The 27066-nt window shown below is 37.2% G+C and overlaps 1 protein-coding gene across 4 annotated transcripts in view; it reads right to left on the minus strand.

Annotated features, from left to right (window-relative positions):
- TRPM7 (transient receptor potential cation channel subfamily M member 7) overlaps nucleotides 1-27066 on the minus strand; it is a 122080-nt gene that overhangs the window by 53056 nt on the left and 41958 nt on the right. For all 4 annotated transcript variants that reach the window (XR_005198217.1, XM_017517885.1, XM_017517886.2 and 1 more), the window contains exons 5-13: nucleotides 23535-23748; nucleotides 19238-19362; nucleotides 17611-17782; nucleotides 15478-15652; nucleotides 14027-14150; nucleotides 12614-12686; nucleotides 9403-9503; nucleotides 5475-5609; nucleotides 3151-3204 (exon numbers count right to left, since the gene is read on the minus strand). Coding sequence is in view for 3 of the 4 variants with exons in the window: in XM_017517885.1 (XP_017373374.1) it covers nucleotides 3151-3204; nucleotides 5475-5609; nucleotides 9403-9503; nucleotides 12614-12686; nucleotides 14027-14150; nucleotides 15478-15652; nucleotides 17611-17782; nucleotides 19238-19362; nucleotides 23535-23748 (1173 nt within the window). In the remaining variant the exon portion in view is untranslated. The remainder of the gene's footprint in view (nucleotides 1-3150; nucleotides 3205-5474; nucleotides 5610-9402; nucleotides 9504-12613; nucleotides 12687-14026; nucleotides 14151-15477; nucleotides 15653-17610; nucleotides 17783-19237; nucleotides 19363-23534; nucleotides 23749-27066) is intronic.

The following is a 27066-nucleotide window of genomic DNA, read 5'->3' on the forward strand; positions in this document are numbered from 1 at the left end:
AATTAAAAAATAGGGCCTATTATAGCCACCAGTGTAACAACAAAGTATGCAAACTCTCATATTTGTTTCCAAAATTTTAACTACCATAATTCCTTCTGAGGCACTTAAGTAAACCATGGTTTAGAAACATGGTCTTAAGGTCTCCCCATTATTTAAGATTTCTAGGGGAAAGAGGGGGAACTTTGATTATTTTAAAAGACCAAATCAAATTGATATGAAATGCCCAAATAGGCAAATCATTAGATTAACAGCTGTCTACGGTGGAGGACAGAAGTGCAGAGTAGAGAAGGAGAAGGAAGGAGGAGTGACTGCTAAAGGGTACAGGGTAACTTTTCGAAGTATTATAAATGCTCTAAGGTTAGACTGTGGCAACAGTTGAACAACTCTGTGAATACAGTAAAGTAAAAAAATGTATGTTTTTGTTTTCTTTTCTTTTTTTTTTGGAGACAGGGTCTTGCTCTGTTGCACAGGCTGGAGTGCAGTGATGCAATCTCAGCTCGCTGCAATCTCTGCTTCCCAGGTTCAAGCAATTCTTCGGCCTCAGCCTCCTGAGAGTAGCTGGAACCACATGCACGCGTCACCACACCTGGCTAAATTTTGTATTTTTAGTAGAAATGTGGTTTCATCATGTTGGCCAGGCTGGTCTCAAACTCCTGAACTCAAGCCACAGCATCCAGACAATATACACTTTAAATGAATGAATTTTGTAACTTGTGAAATATATTTCAATAAAGCTATAAAAAAAAACACATGCAGGCCAGGGATGATGGCTCACGCCTGTAATCCTAATACTTTGGGAAGCCAAGGCGGGTGGGTCACCTGAGATCAGGGGGTCTAGACCAGACTGGCCAACATGGTGAAACCCCATCTCTACCCAAAAAAAAAAAAAAAAGCTTAGCCAGGTGTAGTGGCATGTGCCTATAGTCCCAGCTCCTTGGGAGGCTGAGACAGGAAAATTGCTTGAACCTGAGACGTGGTGGTTGCAGTGAGCCCAGACCACGCCATTGCATTCCAGCCTGAGCAACAGGGCAAGATTTGTCCTCCAACCCCCACAAAAAAAAAAAAAAACCCAGCCAGGCATGGTGGCAGGCACTTGCAATCCCAGCTACTTGGGAGGCTGAGGCAGCAGAATCGCTTGAACCCGGGAGGTAGAGGTTGCAGTGAGCCGAGATCACACCACTGTATTCCAGCCTGGGCAAGAAAGAGTGAAACTCCGTTTAAAAAAATTTCTTTTAAGTATAAAATGTCTCAGTTCTTCCTGTGGGATACTAGTTTAGCATTAAATCAGTTACAAAACAAAGAAAATGACATTTTTAAAAAACATCCTCAAGGTTGTTAAAAATGACATTTCTAATGTCATTCTTTTTTCTTAAGACAGGGTCTTGATGGGTACCCAGAATGGAGTACAGTGGCTCAATAGTGGCTCACTGCAGCCTCAACACATGGGCTCAAGTGGTCTTCCCTCAGTGCTCCCCCTCACACCCCCACCAACCATTTGGGACTACAGGCACGTGACAACATGCTAGGCTAATTTTTAAATTTTTTGTAGAGACAAGGTCTCACTTGTTCCCTAGGCTGGTCTCAAACTCCTTCCCTTGGGCCATCCTCCCACCTCAGCCAATCAAAGTGCTGGTATTACAGGGATAAGCCACCAGGCCTGGCCTTCTATGTTTTTAATAGTGCACTCATATTTAGTAGCAAGTAAAAGCTGAAATAAAGAATTCTAAACAAAACTTAAGTTTAGAAACTAAGAAGATATTTTAACCAAATAAATAAAAATACTATTTATCAAGGAAAACAAAACTGTATCCAATATCAGTAATATAAATGGCTATAAAAGTAGTGATAAATATGTAAAACTTTCAGTTCACAAACAATCCTGATAGGAGAGAAGTGGAATAAGAGTAAATCAGTCTAGTAGCCACAGAATAGCTTGAGATCATGACAGTGTTATGCATTCATCACTAGCAACACTAGAATTTTTTTTACTTTAAAAAATTTTTTAAATAACTTATATATATTTAGGGGGTACAAGTATAGATTTCTTACATGCACATGTTATGTAGTGGTGAAAACTACGCTTTTAGTGTGACTATTACCTGAAGAGTGAATAGTGTATCCATAGGTAATTGTTCAACCCCCACCCCCCTACCCACCCTCCCACCTTTTGTACTCTCCAACGTCCATCATTCCACTCTGTGTCCACAGGTACCCATTGTTTAGCTCCCACTTATAAGTGAACACATGCTATTTCACTAAGTTGTTTCACTTAGGATAATGAACCTCCGGTTCCATTCACGTTGCCGCAAAGGACATGATTCCATTCTTTTGTATGGCTGGGTAGAAATACTAGATTTTTTTTTAAAGGGGGAGAGAACTTTACAGCATTTTTACTGGCAAAGTCTGCCATTAAGATCATGACCCAGTCCTCAAGTTCGTTATTCAACATCCTTTACATTAGGACAATTTTCTAAGGAACAAATTTCTGCTGAAGATAGAGGAAAAATGATACATTTATCAATGGTCTTTCTTTTGCGGACCAATGAACTTTATACATCACATTCTATCTATCCTTGATGACCAGGAGCTCAGAGGTTGTTTTTTTTTTGACAGAGTCTCCCTCTGTCACCCAGACTGGAATGCAGTGGCATGATCATGGCTCATGGCAGCCTCCACCTCCTGGTCTCAAGCAATCCCCCCACCTCAGCCTCCCAAGTAGCTGGTATTATAAGCATGTACCACCATGTCCAGCTAATTTTTTCACTTTTTGTAGAGATGAGATTTCACCGTGCTGCCCAGGCTGGTCTCGAACTCCTGGACTCAAGCAATCCACCTGCCTCAACCTGCTGAAATGCTGGGATTACAGGTTTGACTCACTCATCCCTGGTCCTAGTCTTCATAAAATATCATAAACTCTCTTTTTTCTTATTTTCTGATACATTATGCTCTGTATTACTCCTCTCTTACCACAAATTTAGCCCACATTTAACTTGTTCTGCAAACTGTCATTTCATTGGTGTTTCTAAAATGGATTTAAATGTTATTTTTTTTTTTAAAAAAAAAAAGATGAAGTATAAATGATTTTTTAAAATAACATTCTAATTATTGTATTAAAAATAACATTTTTCAAAAACAAAAATGATTTCTTACCTGTTTGACGTCTCGAACAAGATGAAATAACATTGGATTAGTTGGACCTTGTTTCTTTAGAGAGAAAAAAGTTACAGCAAACTATTATTTTTCTTCTAAAATAATTTAAACCTTACAGGATTTTTATGAACCTTCTTATATAAATTATACTGTTTTGGAGTTATTTTCTAAAACAAAGAATTGTCACATTTACTGCCAAAAAACAAAGAATCTTAGAGTATCACTAAAGTGATATATGAGTTTTTGTTTTTACAAAAGTCATGTCAACACTACAAGCTTTACAATTCTATCTTAAATTTAAATTTACATTTCTTTAATACTGGAGCTGTACAATATCTTTCTTCTTGTTAAAATGTCTGTTCCTCTGTTTCTGTCACAAATAAAGTTGTATCCAGACTTTAAATATTTCGGGTAACAAGGCTTTAACACAAACTTGTCCAACCTGCAGCCCATGGGTCACATGCAGCCCAAGATGGCTTTGAATGTGGCCCATCACAAATTTGTAAACTTTCTTAAAACACTCAGTTTTTTGCAATTTTTTTAAAGCTCATCAACTATTGTTAGTGTTAGCATATTTTATGTGTGGCCCAAGACAATTCTTCTTCTTCCAGTGTGGTCCAGGAAAGCAAAAGATTAGAAATCCCTGATTTAACATTTATATACGCCAAAATTTCGCCATTATCTTACTGCACCTCATGTATACTGTTAGAGTATATCTTAGAGTATCACTAAGACTAATCACACAGACAAATCGCGAGTTCTATCTTTCTAGTAATCTCTAGTAATTTTGAAAAAGAGCCAAATATTATCTCCTCCACCAAGACGGAAGTAAATGTCCCAAAGACTTTAGGTGGTCCTTTGACCCATCTGAAATTTAATGCAATGAATTCCAGGTGACACAAATCAAGAGACTTCTTCTCAATACTTTTAATCCTATTTAAAAGAATTATCAAATGAATTTAATGCCATCCTTGTATTAATTTTTTATATGAGACATTATTACAGTAATAAATTCAATCTACTTTTCTATTTTAATCACATTTATTTTGTAAAATGTTTTCAAATTAAACTGGGTACACCTACTACTATTTCTTTGGAGAAGAAGTTATTTTCTTTTACATTCTTGGCTTTCAAATTCTATATAAGATCTAAGATGACTATAATTGATATTGCATACAAATTATATTTTAATTTACTTTGTTCTGTCTTTTTATGATATTTAGTCTATCCACTCAGGGGCTAAGTTCTCTCTGCCAATTCTTTCCCACAGGTTAACTTTTTAAAATAAATGTTTCTTCTAAGTTAATAAGAAGTATCTCATATTTTAGGGGTATTAAGAAATTTCGTTGTATTTTTCTCTAATGGTACATGATCACATGGAAATGCACTTAGAATTTTTAAAATTCTATTTTATCTTACTCTATTAAATGTTTATCCATTAAAAATAAAATGTTAGTAAATAATAAATGTACTTTAACACAGCAATTCTCAAAGTGTGACTTGGGGGCATCTGAGGTCCCCATGATCCCTTCAGGAGTTCCATGAGATCAAGAATTTCTTCCTAATCATATTAATGTATTTGTATTGACTCATTCTCTCAGTGTTTGGTGGAGTTTTGGGCTTTCTGATGTGTGATATTGTGAGATTACATTCAGAAGCGAATAAGAGAATTCAGCTGATAAGGCTGTTTCCTTTCCTCACCAATTTTTATTTTTTCTTTAAAAATAAAAGCATTATCAGCCAGAACAGTGGCTTATGCTTGTAATCCTAGCACTTTGGAAGGCCAAGGTGGGCAATCACCTGAGGTGAGGAGTTTGAGACCAGCCTGACCAACATGGAGAAACCCCATCTCTACTAAAAATACAAAATTAACTGGGCATGGTGGTGCATGCCTGTAATCCCAGCTACTCGGGAGACTGAGGCAGGAGAATCACTTGAACCTAGTAGGTGGAGGTTGTGGTGAGCTGAGATTTCGCCATTGCACTCCAGCCTGGGCAACAAGACTGAAACTCTGTCTCAAAAAACAAACAAAAATAAGAAGTTGATCCTATAGTTTTAAAAGGGGGTTAGGGGAGCAAAAGGGAAATAGGGCTATTAAGCCTACCTTTCCTTCCTATGTGGATATGGTGACAGGGAAGGCTTCTAAAAACAAGGAAAGGGTTTCAGATTGTAATACAACTAATCCACACTCAGATTGGCTATGTTTTTTTCATATAACCAAGGAAGACATTAAAGGTTTTATCAGTAGGAATGGCTATATTTAGGTAAAGTAACATTTCCTCAAAGAGATAATTAGTCAATAAAGAATTTTAATGTAGACTTACAGTGTTGTAAAGTTCTTCCAGTCTCGGGATGGTAAGGAATTTATGCATGCTTACTCCATTTTCGATAAGAAGTTTTACAAATGCAACTCTATCCATTACAAGAGCATCAAGCATAGCTTGTTCCAAGGATCCAACCTAGGAGTATCAAATTTAATAAATATATATTTCACACATTCTAATTATACAAACACTTCTAAATATTAAGTCCTTAGGATTTATACTTAATTTGTTCCCAACAGTTTTAGAACAAAATTAGGAAGATGAAATACAGTAAAAAGCTAATAAGATTTAAGGTATTTAGGGAATAAAAAGACCTCTCTACAACAACGTTTCTTAAAGAATATTCCACCAACACTATTTCTGTAGAAGAACAAGGGTTACATGAGGGGTAAAACAGAATCCATCATCAATTAAATCTTGGGAAAGAATACCTTAGAGCAATGGCTCTCAGTGTTCTAGGGAAGGTTTTATGGGAAGGATCATTTCCATAACTGAATGCTGTTACTAATATTTAATGGGTAGCGTCAAAGGACATCAGAAATCACGCAATATACTGAACAATTCTACTCAGAAAGAAACTATCCCACATCCCACACAACTTTTTATTATCCTGTTAGATGTTCATGAGTGAAAAACCAGTAATTCTGCCTTACAAATGAATATAAAGTATTTCATCACAGTTTTTGTTCTACAATGAATTTTGCAAAAACACAACCAGAAAAGTCAGCAAGACTGTACTTAGTTTTCCTCAGAACATTAAAAGAAATTATTCATCATTAGATAAAAAAAATCATTTGACAGCAATACAACCTATGTTATTTGTGCTTAATATAACACATCTGTATCATTCAGCATTTGTAACAGTCCTTTATATATTAAACCCTATTTTATGGGCTTCAACAGACTTCCAAATCAAATACTGGTAAATTAGTAGAGACATGAAATGTAGGTATTTCACTGAGTATTATTAATAAAGGCTGTTTTAATATAGTCTGTATATTTTTAATATTTTGTGGCAAAATCAATACAAAATCACTGGTTTTTTACCCATTATTTTTCAATTTTATTCTGATTCTATCTTTAGAGGTTTAACACACAACTACACAACTTCTCTAGAGCAACTTGTATTACCATTTATTTTTCCAAACTATCTTCAACTTCCATTACCTAGCAAGGATACAGTCTTCATGATATTTTAAGTATATACTTTTGTTTTTTGAGATGGGGTCTCATTCTGTCACCCACTGGCATGATCATAGCTCACTGCAGCCTCAAACTCAGGGGTTAAAGGGATCTTCCCACCTCAGCCTCCCATGTAGCTAGAACTGCAGGTGTCCACTCCTGTATCTGCCTTTTTTTAAAAAAAAAAAAAAAAAAATAGAGACAGGTCTCAAACTCCTGGCCTCAAGTGATCCTAATACTTCAGCCTCCCCAGTACTGGGATTAGAGGTGTGAGCCACCACACCCAGGTCTTTTTAAAGTATATACTGACAAAATGTATGCCTTTTACATGACAGAATTTAAAGATGGAAAGTATGTTTTCATTTTTCACTGCTCAGTTCTGTCACAAGGAAAATATTTTCACATGCTTAAAAATAAGGCCTGATTTCCGAGAAAACAATACTTCTTAGTTTTCTCTACATTAACAGACTGTAGTTTATCATGGCATGTTACTACTATTTTACTTAAGGTTAGTTCCCTCTTTCGCTTATCACATACAAATAATCCTGATGTTATTACTTATTCTAACATTAATATTCTAACATTATTCCAGTGCCCACTTGGTCTTCTCTCTGTTCCTTCTTTGTCCTACACTCATAAAGGGTGGATATCTGTTCCCCAGGATATTTAAGTTACCAACAAGCTACTTGTATTAGTACGCATAACGACAGCATTTACACTGATTCTTGTTATAACTGCAGGCATCTGACTTACCATGTGTTTTATATTGCCACTCTTGAACATCTATATACTATTTATTTTTTATTATAAATCATTTTTTTCTGTCTTATTACAGTTAGGGCTTTATACATATATTCTTAATATATTACTTATGAAATTTCACTTTAGTAGATTAAAAGGGGATATAACAAAATTAATGTTTTTAAAACAAGAACATTCTGTGTTTATAACTACTGCCCTAGAACAAAAACTAAATTTTCATATCAGAGGGGAAAAAGAGGCCATTTAAAAAAATGTGTCTTACAAAAAGCAGCATTTTCTCAATGCATACTGAACTCCTGGCAAGCAAGAAGAAAAGAAAACAACTGTCCTCCAAATTCTAAGTTTAGCAAGAAACACAAAATCAAATAGGTAACATTATGCAGAAGAAATCCATCAGACAAACCACATATAAACAGAAAATAAATGCTTCATTCAAGCCTTTACATCTGAGGAGAACAAAATCCAGTTAAATTATTTAAGGGAAAAATAAGGTTGGTTATAGTCATCACCACAGATGATTAAGATTTATTTTTTTTCCTCTGTAGTCCTGCAAGAGGAGAAGTGACTAAATAAACTGTTTTTTTTTATTATTATACAGAAAATACATTCTCATGGTTAAAAAAAAAAAAATCAAACACTACAAAATGGTATAAAATAAACCTTTCTCTCCTTCAGCTCCCATCTCTCCAAGATGAATCCCATGTTAACAGTTTTAGAAAGGTACTATGACTACACAGTACATGTAGATATGCATTAATGTTTGTACATTTATAAGGATAATCTGCCACAAATAAGATCATACTGTGCATACTTTTTTGCAATTTGCCGTTTATATTTACTATGTGGACAAAAAAGATCTAGTTCATCCTCCATAAAGGCTGATAATACTTCAAGGGACAGATGAACATTTAATCTGCCCAGCCTCCTAATGATTCAGACATGTAACAAAACTTTAAGTGATCTACTACACACCAAGCTGTTAATATAGCAGTAAACAAAACTGAAAAATATTCTTGCCCTCATAAAGTTTACTTTCTTGGAGAAAGACAAACAATAAACAATAGCTACATTATATGGTTTGTCAGATGGTGACAAAAGCTAGAGAGAAAAAAATAGCAGGGAAGAATGCTGGTATAGGGGGAAGCTATTAAAATAGGACGGACAGAGAAAGTCCAAAGAGGAGGCATTTGGTTACAGGCCAGAAAGACATGAGGAATTAAGCCCAAGTGGATATCTAGGGAAGAATGTTACAGATAGCGAGACCAGCAAGTACAATGCCTAGAGATAGGAGCATGCTTGATATGTTCAAAGAACAGCAAGAACACCAACAAGGTTAGATAAAAAGGAGCAAACGGGATAGAGGTAGCATGTAAGGCTCTGGATTATGCTCTCAGTAAATGAAATGTGATTCATCTCCTGTCTGTAAAAGGAGAGCAAGTATGAGAGTAGTGAAACCAAAAAGGATGCTACTATTTCAGTAAAAGAAAAAACACAAAAGAATGATGATAGAACTAGACCAGGATGATAAAATTAGGTACTTTGAAAGTAGATCTGACAAGATTTACAGAAGGAATTGAATTGGAATACATGAGAAAGAGAAAAGTAAAGGATAACACTAAAGTCTCTCATCTTAGAAGCTGGGAAGAAGTTGCTCCCATTTAGTAGGATGAAGAAGGCTACAAAAGGAATAGGTCTAAACATCAGGGGGAATGCTAAAATGGATTCTCTTGTACACAGAGCATGAGTTCTAAAGCTTCTTTCAGTTCTAAGATTCTTAGAGATCTATATACTTTATTAAAAAATGAGGTTTTCTCTAGAAGTATATGTTAAATCCTAAACTGGATCAGAATAGTGTAGAAATACTTAGCTAAACTGTTTTTGAACTGTTGGCAGAAAGGTAAAATGTCATCTCAGGTCACAGTTCCCGCAAATACTTTTTTATTACTTAATTTAATTGTATTGTGTATGTAGATTATTTACATACCAGCCACTGCTGTCCATAAACAAATACATGATTTTTGGCAATGTCAACTCTATCCCATGCCAATGTAAGGATAAGCTGGTCAAATGCAGATGCATTAGTACCTAATCGAATAAAGAAAATAGTTGATAGGTTCATTAATTTATCTCCATTAAAAGGTGAACACTTTTTTTAAAAAAAAGAGATGGGGTCTTGGTCTGTTGCTCAGGCTGAAGTGCAAAGGTGATCGTGGCACACTGCAGCCTTGAATTCCTGGGTTCAAGCATACCTCCCGCCTTAGCCTCCGAGCAGCTGAGACTACAGATGAGCACCACCACACTCGGCTAATTTTTTAACTTTTTGTAGAGACAGACTCTCACTCTGTGGACCAGGCTGGTCTCAAGCTCCCGGCCTCAAGTGATCCTTCCACTTTGGCCTCCCAATGTGCTGGGATTACAAGTGTGAGCCATAGTGCCCAGCCCAAACACTTCCAACATCTCCCCACCATTCTTTAATTAACTTACGCAGCTGGTTTCAGCCACCATTCAGAAGTAGCCTGCCTCAGAGAGTTAAGATTAGCCCCACGGTTAAGAAATTTACCTTTCCAACTATAAACAACATATTCCCATTCGTTGCAAACATTTAGAAATGCAGAAAAAATGAGAAGAAAACAAAGATGAACTGTTTCTATCACAGAGATAGTGCTACTAGGATTCTGAAAATAGCCTGTCAGGTGCTTTTCTGTGCATATACAAACTCATACATATACGTTTCGTTGTTTATTCAAAAATGGGTCCATACTACAAGTGTTCAGTAGCTTGCTTTATTTTCCTTATCATACCTTGATCCTTCTTAAAATTCTATATAAATCCACCTTATATATACTAATAGATGAGCCAAATTTATTTAACAAATATTTCAAATGGTAGATATTCAGGTTATTTTGAATTTTTTGCTGAGCATGTTTTTGTACACATGCTTGATTATTCAAATAGGATGATTTTCTAGAAGTCAAATTGCTGAGTACAAGGATGTATACTTTAAGGCTTTTGATATACTACAAAGTATTTCAGATCGCTTCTACCATCCACCAGGGGAGAGGTATAAGTATACCCATTTCTCCATGTGTCATGGAGAACGGAGTTTCTTTCTTTTTTTGAGACAGGGTTTCTCCCTGTTGTCCAGGCTGGAGTGCAGTGGCGTGATCTTGGTTCACTGCAACCTCCGCCTCCTGGGCTCAACTGATCCTCCCACCTCAGCATCTCAAGTAGCAGGGACCCAAGGTACATGGCACCACGCCAGGGTAATTTTTGTATTTTTTGGTAGAGACAGGGTTTTGCCATGTTGCCCAGGCTGATCTCAACCTCCTAGGCTCAAGTGATCTGCTTGCCTCAGCCTCCCAAAATTTATTACTGTAACACTGACCATCCTTCCATATTTTCTCCATGCATTTGGATTCCTCTACTAATTATCTATTACATAAGTTCTGACCCATTTTTCCACAAAGTAGTCATCTTTTTATTAATTTTTAACAGCTCTTTTTGATCCCTTCACTTTAACGTTTCTATTCCTTCATTTCCTCATCTATAAAATGAATAAAACCATAGGAAACATGACTTGTAGAAATAGAGATAAAAAATGTAAACCACTTAAACACAGTGGTTAATACACAGAAAAGTACATGGCAAATAATTAATGGATTATGGTACTTTCTTTTTAACTTTTTTTTTTTTTTGAGACAGTTTCACTCTGTCGCCCAGGCTGTAGTGCAGCGGTGTGATCTTGGATCACTGCAACCTCCACCTCCTAGGTTCAAGTAATTCTTGTGCCTCAGCCTCCTGAGTAGCTGGGACTACAGGCGCCTGCCACTGACCCCTGCTAATTTTTGTATTATTAGTAGAGCCAAGGTTTCACCATGTTGGCCAGGTTGGTCTTCAACTCCTGACCTTAAGTGATCTGCCCGCCTCAGCCTCCCAAATTGCTGGGATTACAGGCGTAAGCCAGCACACTCAGCCTTTATTTTTATGCAATCCCATTTATAAATTTTATTTTTCCTTTTTGGTTTCTGGGTTTCCTATCACTTGTGATCTCGATCCCAGATGATATAAATACATTTTATCACAGTATTTTAAAAATGCTTAATGCATTGGCAATTTATTATGATCTACTACGCAAAAAATTCTTGTAAATAAAAACATGGTATCCTTTTAATGTGCTGTGCTCCTGGCATACCACTCTACACTAACTTTCAAGTAGGCAGATGGGATACCGTCATAGTTTCTAATTTCTGAAAAGATTTTTCACTATAATCTTGTTTTATCTGTTAGATGTCTTTGGGGAGATACTGAGAGGAAAACAGTTCAGTGTGTACGTGCTTCAATCCCTTAGTCCTAGAAGACATCGCTAGTTTTCAAATTTTCCCTTCAGAATGAAGATAGCATGTTTTAAAATCCTATCTTTAAAAGCTATCAACTAATGCCTTATGACCTTTAAATACTAATTTTTCAGCTGATTAAGAATGTGACACATTTTTATTTTTTCTTAGAGATAAGGTCTTGCTGTCGCCCAGGCTGCAGTGCAGTGATGTGATCACAGCTCACTATAACCTCAAACTCTGGGCTCAAGCTATCTTCCTGCCTCAGCCTCCTGAGCAGATGAGACTATAAAGTGCACAGCACCATGCACAGCTAATTTTTGTTTGTTGTAAGATAGGGTATTGCTCCATTGCCCAGACTGGAATATAGCGGCATAATCACAGCTCACTGTAGCCTCAACCTTCCAGGCTCAAGTGATTCCCACCTTAGCCTCCCAATTTTTAAATGTTTTGTAGAGACGAGCCTATGTTGTCCAGGCTGGTCTCAAACTCCTGACCTCAAGCGATCCTCCTGCCTTGGCCTCCCAAAGTGTTGGGATTACGGGTGGGAGCCACAGTGCCTGGCCCAGGATGTTACACATTCTTAATAGGACTATCAAATAGCTTTGGTGGCATAAACTTTGCTAAAAGCTTTTATTTCTTAAATTCTACAAGCTTAAATCAAAAGCTATCTTACTGCCAAGGAAACCAACACTGTCTTTCACAAAGAAAAATGACTGAAAATTCACTTTGCAAGCACTTAGCCATATTAAAAGGTTCTATCTTCTGTATACATAAACACACACACACACACACACACACACACACACACACATATATAAAATAAAGGTCTTACAAATAAAAAAGTTCTTAGAGGCTTACCTTTCAGGAGTGCAGTAAGTATTGCTACATCTATATCTTGATGTTCATCTGACCCAATATGGAAAACAGTGATCTATTTAAAGATAAATTTATAACATTATGCCTTTATATTTTTAAAGCAAAGGCATCACAAAACTCAGTAATTTCCAACTCTATGGGAGGCAAAATACATTATGTATGTATCTAGAAATGTATTATGTATACATAAACATACATACACGTTTGTTTATGTATATAGTTAGTAACTTTATTTCAACCAAAAAAAAACCAAAAAATTTTTAAAGACTTTATCATTTACCAAATAAAATGGCAAGTATATAAAAATATTTGGTTTCATATTATATTCATATTTTGAACTATCTCATGTCCCTTACTAGAGCAAACAATTTAGGGGATGAGGCTACAGATTCCTTATCAGAGTAAATAAATCCTACAGTTCCTTACACAGAATGAAAATTTACATGCTCAAATAATGTATGCATTCTTGAATGAGAAATGTTTTAGTCAATCTTTTTATTGTAAATGTCTTTAAATTACTTGAAACATAGCACCATTTCAGAAACTGTAATTTAATAACATTTTTCATAAAGTGAAAGATGGCCAGGCACATGGCTCGTGCTTGTAATTCCAGTACTTTGAGAGGTCAAGGTGGGAGTATCACCTGAGGTCTGGAGTTTGAGACCAGCCTGGCCAACATGGTGAAACACCATCTCTAGTGAAAATATAAAAATCAGCCAGCCGTGGTGGCACACACCTGTATTCCCAGCTACTCGGGAGGCTGAGGCAGGAGAATCGCTTGCACCCGGAAGGCAGAGGTTGCAGTGAGCTGAGATTGCACCACTGCACTACAGCCTGAGCAACAGAGCAAGACTCTGTCTCCAAAAAAGAAAGAAAGAAAGAAATGAAAGATTATTATACTCCAATAAAAAATTTCCAGCCAACTTTATTTCATAGTTTACAAAAGACAGGAAATCAAATCACGTTATATTATCTATTTATAGGTTTGCTAAAAAATTTTATCTTCGAAAACTTAAGCCCACATTTACATGACTTAAACACCACTGATCTTTAATAGGCTGAAGCACATTTAAGATTTTTTTTTCAAATATTTTATTAGAGAAGCCATTAACAACTCTTTACAGTTCTTCCTTGGTACTGAATATGATCTGTTGAGCCCTAGTTACTTTCCTAAAACAGAAGCACAAATACACAGTCTCAACGCCATATAAAAAACTACAAACCTCCTATAAAACCTCTCAGTTTGAACAGACCAATAAATGACATATTTATATGGTTAATAAAGATTTCAAAGTTTAAAATCCAAATTGAAAACAAAAGTATTTCACCAACTTAGATGTGCTTTGCAAGAAAGAAAAGGCTTAGCTTTTTAAATTTCTGCTGAAATCTACTTACAAGCTCCTTTCTTTTCATGCACTCCATCAGAGTTTGAAATAAATGAACTGCTTCACTCTGACCAAAATTAAATGTTTTTTTGATAGTGGAAATAATATCGGTCTCTGCTGCATCAGGAAGATTCCTGGAATAAAAGGAAACATAAATTAATTCACTGATTTCATCTTTCATTATTCGTATGATCAATATGAAGTACAGGTAGATCCATGTAAGATCTTGGAAAATAATGTATTAATATTAAATACTTGACCTTGAGTGGGATTATTTTCTCCTTCATGAGGCCACCAATATAAATCTTAAAAGGAAAATATATGAAGTCATTTTTGTCGTTGAACTACTTTATGAATTTTATCAAAAAGTATGTGTGGCAGTATCAGTACTCACATAAGACACTGTATAAAAATAATTTTAAGATACTTATGATGTATAAGGTGGTATTTCACTATGATATTTTTAAACAAAAGCACTCACATTTTTCTTTTTTGAATACTTAATATATTTACATGGCTCAAAAATATAGTAGAAAATATAAAATGTTAAAATATTAAATTAATAGTGTTAAGTCTCCTTCCCACTGTCTTTCAAATGCCCAGTTCTATCGCAACTATTTTCAGGAATCATTTACTCATATAACTTTCCAAAATGTATTTCTGCATACACAAATAATTATCCCCTTTCCTTTTATTACATATAAAATGTGGCACAATATATATGCTTCTCTATACCTTCCTTTTTCCCTGTATATATTTTGGTAATCTTCTCATGTACTTTGTTCCAATCTTTTACTTTTACAAAGAACCCAGTAATGAGTAGCTTTATACATACATTATTTCACAGATGTACATCTGTAGGAACAATTCCCTAAAATGAAACTACTAGGTTAAAAGACAAGTGCCTCTATGTTTGACAGATCTTACAAAACTGTTCCATGAAGATAGTTTTAATTTGTTCCAATAACATGTGAGTCAGGTTATTTCCTCAATCCTTAACAAAGTATTTTATTAAACTTGAAATTTTCATGTTCATAAAACACAGAGAGGAATCCAACTCTGTATTCGAAAAACCACAAGCCTCTTGAATAAATTCATTAAAATGGGCCAGGCATGGTGGCTCACATGGCCTATAATCCCAGAACTTTGGGAGGCCAAGATGGGTGGATTGCTTGAGGTCAGGAGTTCAAGACCAGCCTGGCCAACACAGTGAAACCCCGTCTCTACCAAAAAATAAAAATTAAAAAATTAAAAAATTAGCTGGACGTGGTGGCTCATGCCTGTAATCCCAGCAACTCAGGAGGCTGAGGCAGGAGAATCACTTGAAACCAGGAGGCAGAGGTTGCAGTGAGCCAAGACTGCACTACTGCATTCCATCCAGGCTGGGACACAGAGCAAGACTCCATCTCAAAAAATAATAATAAAATAAATAAATTCATTAAAATGTTGTCATACACTTACCCTCCTTCTTCTGTTTGTTTATGAATATATGCTAGTAGATCTGCAGCTCTGCCTGTTCCTTCACATACAACTACTGGAACAGGGGGGCTTTCCTGAAGATATTCAAGAACTGTGAGGATAACATTTGGCCCCCCCTCAAATATAAGTGCCACCACAGGGACACCTTGGCCAATTCCTAAAAAGAGCAAAGTTAAATTAAAAAATTATTTCATCCCAAGCAAGTTTCTCTCCAAGAAAAAAATGTAGGCAAAATTCAGTACTCCAATTTTAATTTTACTAAAAATTAAAATAAAAAGCAAAAACATATCTAAGACTGTGTTGGCCTGACTTTAAGCGCTCCACCTGATACCAGTTCACATAAGTAAATGAAATAATGAATATATTACTTTGTCACTATCTTACAGGCTGTTCTCTAAATGACAAAATTAGAAAATCCAATAGATAATTTAACACACATCAAATAATTTACATGTCCACTACTTAAAAGTAAAAATTTGTTTTCTATATTTTATTGAGCTCTTGACGAGAAATGTAAAACACTAATTTTTTAGTTTGCTTTTTAATACTACATTAATTGAACTTCTAACATATATCAGTTTTTCTTTTTTTCTCTGAGACAGAGTATTGCTCTGTTGCCCAGGCTGGAGTGCAGCGGTGCAATCTCAGCTCACTGCAAACTCTTCCTCCCCAGTTCAAGCAATTCTCCTGCCTCAGACTCCCAAGCAGCTGGAACTACAGGCACAAGCCACCACGCCTGGCTAATTTTTGTGTTTTTATTAGAGACAGGGTTTCACCATATTGGCCAGGCTGGTCTTCAAGTCCTGATCTGTGATCTGCTCGCCTCAGACTCCCAAAGTGCTGGGATTACAGGCATGAGCCACCACACCCGGCCTGTTTTTATTCATTTTCAAAACATGTATTTCTGATTCCAAATGTGCTGAGACATTAATATAGAAATTAATGACTGTCTCAAATGCCACATGCAGTGTTTGTAAAAAAAGGAAAAATGAAAAAACTTAAAAATTAAAGAAGAAATGGGTGACAGAATTATATAACTGGAACTGATCAATAAAATTCCAAGACCTCTAGAAGAGTAACAGAACAAAATTCGTAAAGAATATGAATTTTTGCTTTTACAATAACTTGCAGTGCACTGAGAAAATGCAAGCAAGCAAACAAACAAACAAACAAAGGGTAACTGTAGAACTACAAACCATTCTTAACTTTTTTTTTTTGAGAAGGAGTTTCGCTCTGTCACCCAGGCTGGAATGCAGTGACGAGATCTCCGTCACTACAAACTCTGCTTCCTGAGCTCAAGTGATTCTCCTCTCTCAGCCTCCTGAGTAGCTAGGATTACAGGCACACCCAGCTAATTTTTTGTATTTTTAGGAGATACGGGGTTTCACCATATTGGCCAAGCTGGTCTTGAACACCTGACCTCAGGTGATCCATCTGCCTCAGCCTCCCAAAGTGCTGGGATTACAGGCGTGAGCCACCGCGCCCAGCCTTCTTAACTTTTAGCAAAAGCTCTGATTCCACCATAATCTGTAAACACTGTTCTATAGTTTTTAAATTTCTATTTCACTTTGTCACAGAGCTCAACTTCTTAGTGTCCTTGGATTACAACTTTTCCTTTATTTGAAATAAAAATTTAGATGTTGAACCAAGAAAATACGGACATGGTTGGAAAGGAAAATCAGTCCCAGGAATACAACTTTTAAGGCACATTTAGCCAAACAGTGATACTCATTTTATAAATTTTAAGCTGATTTCTTTCTTTTAGTAATTTTTTTTCCCTTTTAGTTTTCAATCTTGAATTTCATAGCCTTGTATTGGAATAAATCACACATTAAGAATATTTATGAATTCCTTGGGCTGCAATGGGACTGCAATAACAACAGGGCTTCCAATGAACCTCTTTGGTTTTAGCCTTCATAACTGAGTGCCCAATTCTGACTCCTTTTCCTTGGTCTTATCACTTTGTCTAAAATCAACCACTGTTGGTTTTTTCATATATTATCTTGCTATGTAAGAAAATGCACTTCAAAGAACATTCTATCTTCTTAGAATACTGTTGGCTATTAATACAGCCCAGAACAATTCCAACAATAACAAATTTGTGAATTCCCTTACTAGCATGAATTCTTTGCTGATTAATAGTTTTTTCAAGTTCTCTTCTCAGTCTGACTTCTGCCCCATACTTTCCAACGGTGCCATCATCCACCAATATGAAATGAGAATGTAGATTATTCAAAACATTCAATTTGCTCAGGGGGTTCAACAAGGTTTGATAAGGAGCAACCACCTAAACAACAGCAAACATAAGAGTTAGTGAGCAGGATTAAATACAGTATAATGTAAAATAAATTTTGAAATAATCTGTAAAGACAAGAAATAAAATTCTATTTTACAAACAGAAATAAATATGAAATAACAAAGAATGTATCAAAAAGCATAAAATTTTAAGCAGCTGAAGATTAATCAATGGGTTGAAACACATGATTATATCTTGACCAGTATTACAAAATTATATATTTCATCATCACATGCAAAGAGAGAAGCAGTAAATGAGTAAATAGTGCAAAGAAACTATTATCAGATTAAGTGAATAAACTACAATATATAAAAGACATTGGGCCTGGGCATGGTGGCTCACGTCTATAATCCCAGCACTTTGGGAGGCTGAGGAAGGTGGATCACCTGAGGTTAGGAGTTCAAAACCAGCCTGGCCAACGTGGTGAAACCCTGTCTCTACAAAAACTACAAAAATTAGCCTAGCGTGATGGCAGGCACCTGTAGTCCCAGCTACTCAGGAGGCTGAGGCAGGAGAATCATTTGGATGCGGGAGGCAGAGGTTGCAGTGTCCCCAGATCTTGTCACTGCACTCCAGCCTGGGCAACAAGAGCAAAATTCCATCTCAAAAAAAAAAAAAAGTCACAGTAAAAAACAATAAAATGTCATATTATTTTTCTAGCCATGAGTAGATTCTTTAAAGCTAACATTAGACATTTAGTAAGACATTGTTATAATTCAGTAACTGCATGTATTAATTTATTTATGAGACTGATTTTGCTTTGTCACTCCAGGCTGGAGTGCAGTGGTACAATCTCAGCTCACTGCAGCCTCTGCCTCCCGGTTTCAAGCAATTCTCCCACCTCAGCCTATCGAGTAGCTGGGGAGGCCTGTGCTACCATGCCCAGCTAATTTTTGTATTTTTAGTAGAGATGGGGTTTCACCATGTTGGCTAGGCTGGTCCTGAACTGCTGATCTCCAGTGACTGGCCCACCTCATCTTCCAAAGTGCTGGGATTACAGGTATGAGCCACGGCGCACAGTCAGTAATTCTTTTTAATAGTCTTGATAAATATCTATAACCAATTCACACATCTTTAACCTATTCAAACAAAACACTAGTATTTGACTCCTACTTCCTATTCTTAGAATAAAGTTCTTACGTAGTCATTAAAAATTTAATTACAAAGACTAGCATACATGAAAAACATGAAATAACTTTATAAAAGACTAAAAGCAAAATGTGCCAACACTATAACAGCATTTAAACTTAAGAACTTATTTATAGTTATAAATTATTTATATTTATGCATTTTCAAAAAGATCAGAAGAAATCCTCAGGAAAATGCTTTTTGAACTTAATTTGAAAAGTATAATATAATCACAAATATTTTAAACTGGCACTATTCTTACTATAATTTTATTTATACATAATTTCAAACATAAGAAATTTTAAAAATAATTCTTACATCTCTCCCAACGAGATCATTTCTGTTTTCAATCACTCCCCATGGAGCTATTCCGATAGTGCAAATCTTTCGAGATGATCTGGAAGCATGTTCTTTGAGGGCATCGCCAACATGTTTTGCCACACCTGTTCATAAAAAATTTTATTAATTTTGTTATTTTTATTTTCTTGGAGACAGTGTTCCCCAGGAAAGAATGCAGTCGTGCAATGACAACTCACTGCAGCCTCAAACTCCTGGATTGAAGTGATACTCCCTTCTGAACCTCCCAAGTAGGTAGACTACAGGTGCATGGTAACACAGCCTGCTAATTTGTTTTTTGTTTGTTTGTTTTGTTTTTGGTAGAGACAAGATCTTCCCATGTTGTCCAAGCAGGTCTTGAATTTTGGGCTCATGTGATGGTCCTGCCTCAGCCTCATAAAGTTCTGAGATTACAGCCTTTATTCCATTCAAAACAATCCTATGCTCAATCTGTAACACTATAATATGTGATATATTTGTTTATACATACAAGACATAAAGCAACAATGTCATAACAAACTTAAAACAAGGTCATAGCCAAACCTACAAAAGAATATACCAGGACCAGCCAGGCTTGGTGGCTCACGCCTGTAATCCCAGCACTTTGGGAGGCCAAGGCGGGCAGACATTAAGGTCAGGAGTTTGAGACCAGCCTGGCCAACATGGTGAAACCCTGTCTCCACTAAAAATACAAACATTAGCAGGGCGTGGTAGAGGGCACCTGTAATCCCAGCTACTTGGGAGGCTCAGGCAGAAATGCTTGAATCCGGGAGGCGGAGGTTGCAGTGAGCCGAGACTGCGCCACAGCACTCCAGCCTGGGGTGACAGAGCGAGACTCCGTCTCCAAAAAAAAAAACCAAAACCAAAACCAAAAAAAACCCCACAAGGACACAAAAGGAACAAAACCCACTAAACCCCGTAATATCAAATCACAACTGCCAGAAACACATATAACACTAACTTTTACCACGTTATTACATCTAGTCCGTTTTTGCATTTTTCCTATAATTAACTGTAGTTTTCTATTATTCTTCTACACATCATTTAGAAAATATTAAGAATACAGCTCAGTGGCACAGGGCCATACACAAAACACACACACAAACAATAAACAACTACAAAAGTCTCTTTTCAGTCAAAAATGAGGGAGAAAAGTAATAAAAGGCAGTTCCAAGGAACATGTAACTCCTTATTATCACTTCTTTTTTTTTAGGGAGGGAGACGAGGTCTCACTCTATTGCCCAGGCTGGAGTGTAGTAGTGTGATCGTGGCTTGGCTCACTATAGCCTTGTCATCCCAGGCTCAAGCAATCCTTCCAACTCAGTCTTCCAAATAGTTATGATGGTAGGCACATACCACCATGCCTGGTTATTCTTTTTTTTTTTTTTTTTTTTTTTGGTAGAAACAGTGTCTTACCATGCTGCCCAGGCTAGTTTTGAACTCCTGGGCTCAAGAGATCCTCCCACCTCAGCTTCCCAAAGTGCTGGGATTACAGGCATGAACCACCATGCCTGGCCCATTATTACTTCTTACGGTCCGAATTGTGTCCGCTAACTTCCAATACATCAAAATATGACTGCAGCTGGAGACAGGGCCTTTAAACATGTGATGATACCTCAAAATATTACGGTACTTAGAGGCAGGGCCTTTAAATAGGTGACAATTAATTTAAAATGAGGCCTCTGGAGTAGCCCTGAATATCCAACTGGTGTTTTGTTTTGTTTTTTTAAGACAGAATTTTATTCTTGTTGGCCAGGCTGGAATGCAGTGGTGTGGTCTCGGCTCACTGCAGCCTCAGCCTCCCGGTTCAATTGATTCTCCTGCCTCAGCCTCCCAAGTAGCTGGGATTACAGGCATGCGCCACCATGCCCAGCTAATTTTGCATTTTTAGTATAGACGGGGATTCTCCATGTTGGTCAGGCTGGTCTCGCCTCGGCCTCCCAAAGGGCTGGGATTACAGGCGTGAGCCATCGCGTCTGGCCGTCAACTGGTAATCTTACAAAGAAATTTGAATACAAAAGGAAACACCCAGAAATGCCTATACACAGGAGGCCATGAGAGGAAGGACACGACATGAAGGTGACCATCTGCAAGCCAGAGAGAGAGACCCCAGGAGAAAGCAAATCTGCTGATACTTACTCCTTGACTTTTAGCCTCCCAAACCATGAGAAAACAAATTTCTGTTGTTTAAGCCACCCAGTCTGTGATATTTTGTTATAGCAGCCCTGGCAAACTAATGCATCACTCAATGTGATCTCCATAACGTACAAGATTTCATCCCTCACCCAGATTATGAAAATAGCATCTTCACAGGTCTTTCAACTGCTTCCCTGCCTACTTACACTACATTTCGAAAACATCACCCAAGTGATCTTTGCAACTGTTGACTCTCTACTTAAAACCTCTTCTCATTCAGAACAGAAGCCAAAGTGCTTATAATGGTCCACAAGGCCTCACGTGATGATCTGCCTTTGTCTTTACTAGTTACCATGTTTCTCTAACACCATACATCAGTAACTTCTGACTTCATCACCTGGCACTCTTTGCTTATTCCACTCAAGGTATATTAGACTGTTCTTACTATTCTTCCAACACACAAGCCATCTCCTCCCCTTTACGTGCTCTGCCTTATATTTTTCTTATATTTTGCTTCCTCATTTCCTTCTCTCCTCAAATGTCACCTTATCAGCTCTCCTTGACCATGTAACAAAATAGTAGCCCTTCCATCATCCCTCACTATTCATCTTCTTGACTTCATGTGTCTGCATAACACTTATCAACATCTAACATGTTATACATTACTGAGTTATCTGTTTCTTATCTGCATCTCCCCTACTAAAATATAAGTTCCATGAAGGTAGATATTTTTACTGTTTTATGGAATGATAAATTCTTAGCCTGAAAAATGTCTGACACAATCAGGTTCAAAAGTGCTGGGATTACAGGCTAACACCTATAATCCCAGCACTTTGGGAGGCCAAGGCGAGTGCATCACCTGAAGTCAGGAGTTCAAGACCAGCCTGACCAACATGGCAAAATCCCATCTCTATTGAAAATACAAAAATTAGCCGCTTATGGCAGCAGGAACCTGTAATCCCAGCTACTCGGGAGGCTGAGGAATGAGAATTGCTTGAACCTGAGAGGTGGAGGTTGCATTGGGCTGAGATGGCACCAATGCACTCCAGTCGGGGTGACAGAGCATGACTCTGTCTCAAAAAAAAAAAGTTGCTGATTATGAATTAGATGTTTGCAAGCTGACTTAAACAAATGCTTTAGACACTGAAATTAATCTGACCTCCTTATAATTGAACTGAATAGGTGATAGGGAAGATACAGAATAAAAGACAGTAGTATATTACAAATTAATTTTTGAAAGTTACTTCTTACTGCTGGTGAGGCAATGGATTGCCATTCTTGTACCGATTTACCACTAGTCGGAAAGTTTGCTCTATAGTAGGGTCAAAAACCTTTTTGTAAAAGGCTAAACAGTATTTTAAGCTTACTGGGGCATACGGTCTCTGTCACAACTATTCACCTTTGCTGTTGTAGCACAAAAATAGCCACAGACAATACATAAACTAATTAAGCTTTGTGTCCCTATTCAAATCTGATCTTGAATTGTAATCCCCATAATCCCCAGGTTTCTAGGGAGAGACCAGGTGGAAGTAACTGAATCATGGGAGTGGTTTCCCCAGTGCTGTCCTGGTGATAGTGACTGAGTTCTCACAAGATCTGATGGTTTTATAAGGGGCTCTTCCCTCTTCACTAGGCACTTCTCCTTCCTGCCGCTTTGTGAAGAAGGTGCCTTGCTTCCTCTTCACCTTCCACCACGATTCAGTTTCTTGAGGCCTTCCCAGTCATGCTGAACTGTGGGTCAATTCAACCTCTTTCCTTTATAAATTACCCAGTCTCAGGAAGTTCTTTATAGCAGAACAAAAATGAGCTAATACAGTAAATAAATGAGTGTTCCAATAAATCTTTATTCAAGGTTTCGGCTGGATTTAGCACACAGGCTATAGTTTCTCAAACCCTGCTCTAAAGTGTTTTTTTTTTTTCCTTTTTTTAAACTCAAATTTCCCTAGCTTCATCAGAATCTAAAGTGTTTTTTTAAGACAAAATAATAACCAAACAAGTTCTATTAACATTTTTACCTACAAACTCTAGATTATTAAACAAAAGAGTTAAATATGTCTATATTCAGTGATCTTTATTTCAAATATCTAATTGATATTATGAAAAAATTTAAAACACACTAAAATTGGTATAATCATCACATTACCTGTGTTTACTCCTCCAGTTAAAATCCAGGCTCCGGTTGTAACTGCAGCTTTAATAAGACCTTTTCCAAGCAACTGCTTGATTCGTGGGTGAAGCTCAAATTTCTGCATGCCCCCATGTACAGAGATAACAAGTTTGGGTAATTCCATTTGCCATTCTTTAAGCAGAAGTTGCAGAATGACTTCAGGTTTGGTGTCGTATGATAGCCTCACATACTAAAAAAAATTTTTTAAAGGACAAAATAATTGAACATGTTCATAGGTTTCATAATGCAACATTATACAACTTTGGAAAATTTCATATGAATCAGATTACGTAAAAGGAGATTTTATAGGCTACTTTGAATATATTTATACTCCAAAAAATAAGCAATAGCAAATGAAAAAATCATTCTGTGAGATCTACAGAAATAGTGAAACTAACTTTTAAACATTTAGACACAAATTTTACTCTTTCTGTTTAAACTCAATTACCATTGACTCAATTCACCAAGGTACCTGAAGTATTTATTGCCTTCCTTAACTATGACTACACAGTGAGAAAGAAGCATTAGACTGGCAGAAGAGGATAGGAAAAGAAAAAAAAAAAGAGAACTGTGGCAGAAAAAAATGAAGGCTTCTAAGACTCTTGCTACGAGAAGAGGCAAACAGTGAATTACCTGTTTGAAAGTTTGTCAATTATCTAGTCCATTTATAAACAACTGTGACTCTGGAGTATAATTTAAAAAGATATTTTTAATATAGATGATTTTCTTCGCTGGAAGTAACAGTGGATTTGATCAAATTGGGAAATAATCAGAAAATCCTAATCAACATTTCATAGTGTTTAGGTTGCGGTCGCGCTGCGTGTTTAGGTGGATTCTCCACCTAAATTTTTCCAATTTTTGAAAAAATCTTTCATTAGGAAAATAGAAAAAAGCTATCATGTGTAAAATAACTTCCTCTGGTTTGAAATTTTTTAAAAATTAACTTCCTGTTTAAGTGGTATCATAAGATGTACTTGCTACATCAACAGTAATTCATTCTCCTGGCCTAAAGCACATATATGAATTAGCTCCTAAGAAACTTCAAATATTCAGACATTGAGACATTTAAAAATCATCTCTAAGAAACCATATTTGCAAAATGATGTATTTTCCATTCCTTTACAAGTATCACATACCACTGAAAATCTCAGTACTGACAAACAAATGAAACCAAATGCCTGGGCGCAATGGCTCACTCCTAATCCCAGCACTTTAGAAGGCCAAGGCAGGTGGATCTCCTGAGCTCATCAGAGACATGGTTTTGCCATGTTGGTCAGGCCGGTCTCAAACTCCTGACCTCAGGTGATCCACACACCTCAGCCTCCCAAGGTGCTGGGATTATAGCCACCATGCTCAGCCAGCTTTGTTCTATATCAAGTCTTTCTGTTTCAGTTTTGTTTAACTCATTATTATACTTGGGCACATAAACAGTATCAGAGAAGCAGTCTAAAGTTAATGTTTTTAAGACTATATTAGAAATAAATGAAAAATTCCACATCCTACAGTGATGGGCTAGGTTGGTTTGGATATACTCTGTCCCCTGGGAACTAGAAAAACTAGAAAAAAAGAGTAATACCTGCTTTAAAACATTAGCAGGTGGCCGGACATGGTGGCTCACACCTCTAATCCCAGCACTTTGGGAGGCCAAGGTAGGTGGATCACTTGTCAGCAGTTCAAGGCAGCCTGGCCAACACGGTGAAACCCTATCTCTACCAAAAATACAAAAAAATTAGCTGGTCGAAGCGGCAAGAGCCTGTAATCCCAGCTACTCGAAAGGCTGACAGGTAGGAGAATCGCTTGAACCTAACAGGCAGAAGTTGCAGTGAGCTAAGATTGCACCACTGCATTCCAGCCTGGTCGACAGAGCGAGACTGTGTCTCAGAAACAACAACAAAAAGACATTATCTGGGTACAAAGGCAGTAAGAACTTGGGGGATCAGGATCCAAGAGAAAAGGAAACCTTGGAGAGATGATGAGCTCACTGTTTGGCACAGTTTTTTTCTCATCAGAACACAGGGGCAGGCAGAGCAATGTAGAGGTTAAAATGGTTTTTGTTGTTAGTATTTGTTTGTTTTTCAGACAGGCCCTTGCTCTGCTGTCCAGGCTAGAATGCAGTGACATGGTCAGGGCTCAATGCAGCCTTGATTCCTTAGGCTCAAGAGATCCTCCCACTTCAGCTAGAGTACAGTGACACAGTCAGGGCTCAATGTAGTCTCGACTTCTTAGGCTCAAGAGATCCTCCCACTTCAGCCTCCCAATTAACTGGGACTACAGGTATGTACCACCATGCCCAGCTAATATTTTTGAATTTTAGTAGAGACAAGGTCTCACTATGTTGCCCAGGCTGGTCTGACACTCCTGAACTCAAGTGATCTTCCCGCCTAGGCCTCCAAAAATGCTGGGATTACAGGTGTGAGCTACCACACCAAGGTTAAAATGTCTAAATCTAAACAAATAATAACTATGTTTTGAGGGTTTGAAATAAACAGAAAATTAAAATTTATGCTGACAAGAACACATAAGTCTTAAGAGAAATAAATGCAGTTACAAATATTCTAAAAGTTCTTGCATTGTTGAAAAAGTGGTAAAGGACTAATTTATAGTACAGTCATGTGCCACACACTTTGATCAATGACAAATTTCATACATGAGGTGGTTACATAATATGATAATACCATACCTTCTATATCTTTTTCTATGTTTAGATATATTTAGATATATATTTACCACTGTGTTACACCTGCCCACTGTATTCAGTACGATAACACGCCATAGAGGTTTATAGCCTAAAAGCAATAGGCTATATACCACATAGCCTAGACGTAGTAGGCTATACCATCTAGGTCTGAATACACTCTATGGTGTTAGCATGATGAAATTGCCTAATCCATCTCTTAAAACATATCCTCATTGTTAAGTGACGCATGACTGCACAAGATAAGTTTAAAAATGAATTTTATCACATTTATTATAATATTCTTTTTCTTTTTTTGGTTGTTTTTATTTTTGAGACCGAGTCTTGCTCTGTCACCCAAGCTGGAGTGCAGTGGCATGATCTCGGACCATTGCAATCTCTACCTCCTGAATTTAGGCCATTATCCAGCCTCAGCCTCCTGGTAGCTGGGACTACAGACTTGTGCCACCACACATGACTAATTTTTGTATTTTGAGTAGAGAAGGGGTTTCACTACATTGACCAGGCTGGTCTCGAACTCCTGACCTCAGATAATCCAGCCGCCTTCACCTCCTAAAGTGCTGGGAGAGGCATGAGTCACCGTGCCTGGTCAACATTCTTTTTCTAAAGAATAGAAAAAGGAGGCTGGGTGCGGTGGCATCAAGCCTGTAATCCCAGCACTTTGGGAGGCCGAGGCGGGTGGATCACAAGGTCAAGAGATCGAGACCGTCCTGGTCAACATGGTGAAACCCCGTCTCTACTAAAAATACAAAAAATAAGCTGGGCATGGTGGTGCGTGCCTGTAATCCCAGCTACTCAGGAGGCTGAGGCAGG

The sequence above is a fragment of the Cebus imitator genome, unplaced genomic scaffold (assembly GCF_001604975.1).
Source record: "Cebus imitator isolate Cc_AM_T3 unplaced genomic scaffold, Cebus_imitator-1.0 Scaffold651, whole genome shotgun sequence".
Lineage (NCBI taxonomy): Eukaryota > Metazoa > Chordata > Mammalia > Primates > Cebidae > Cebus > Cebus imitator.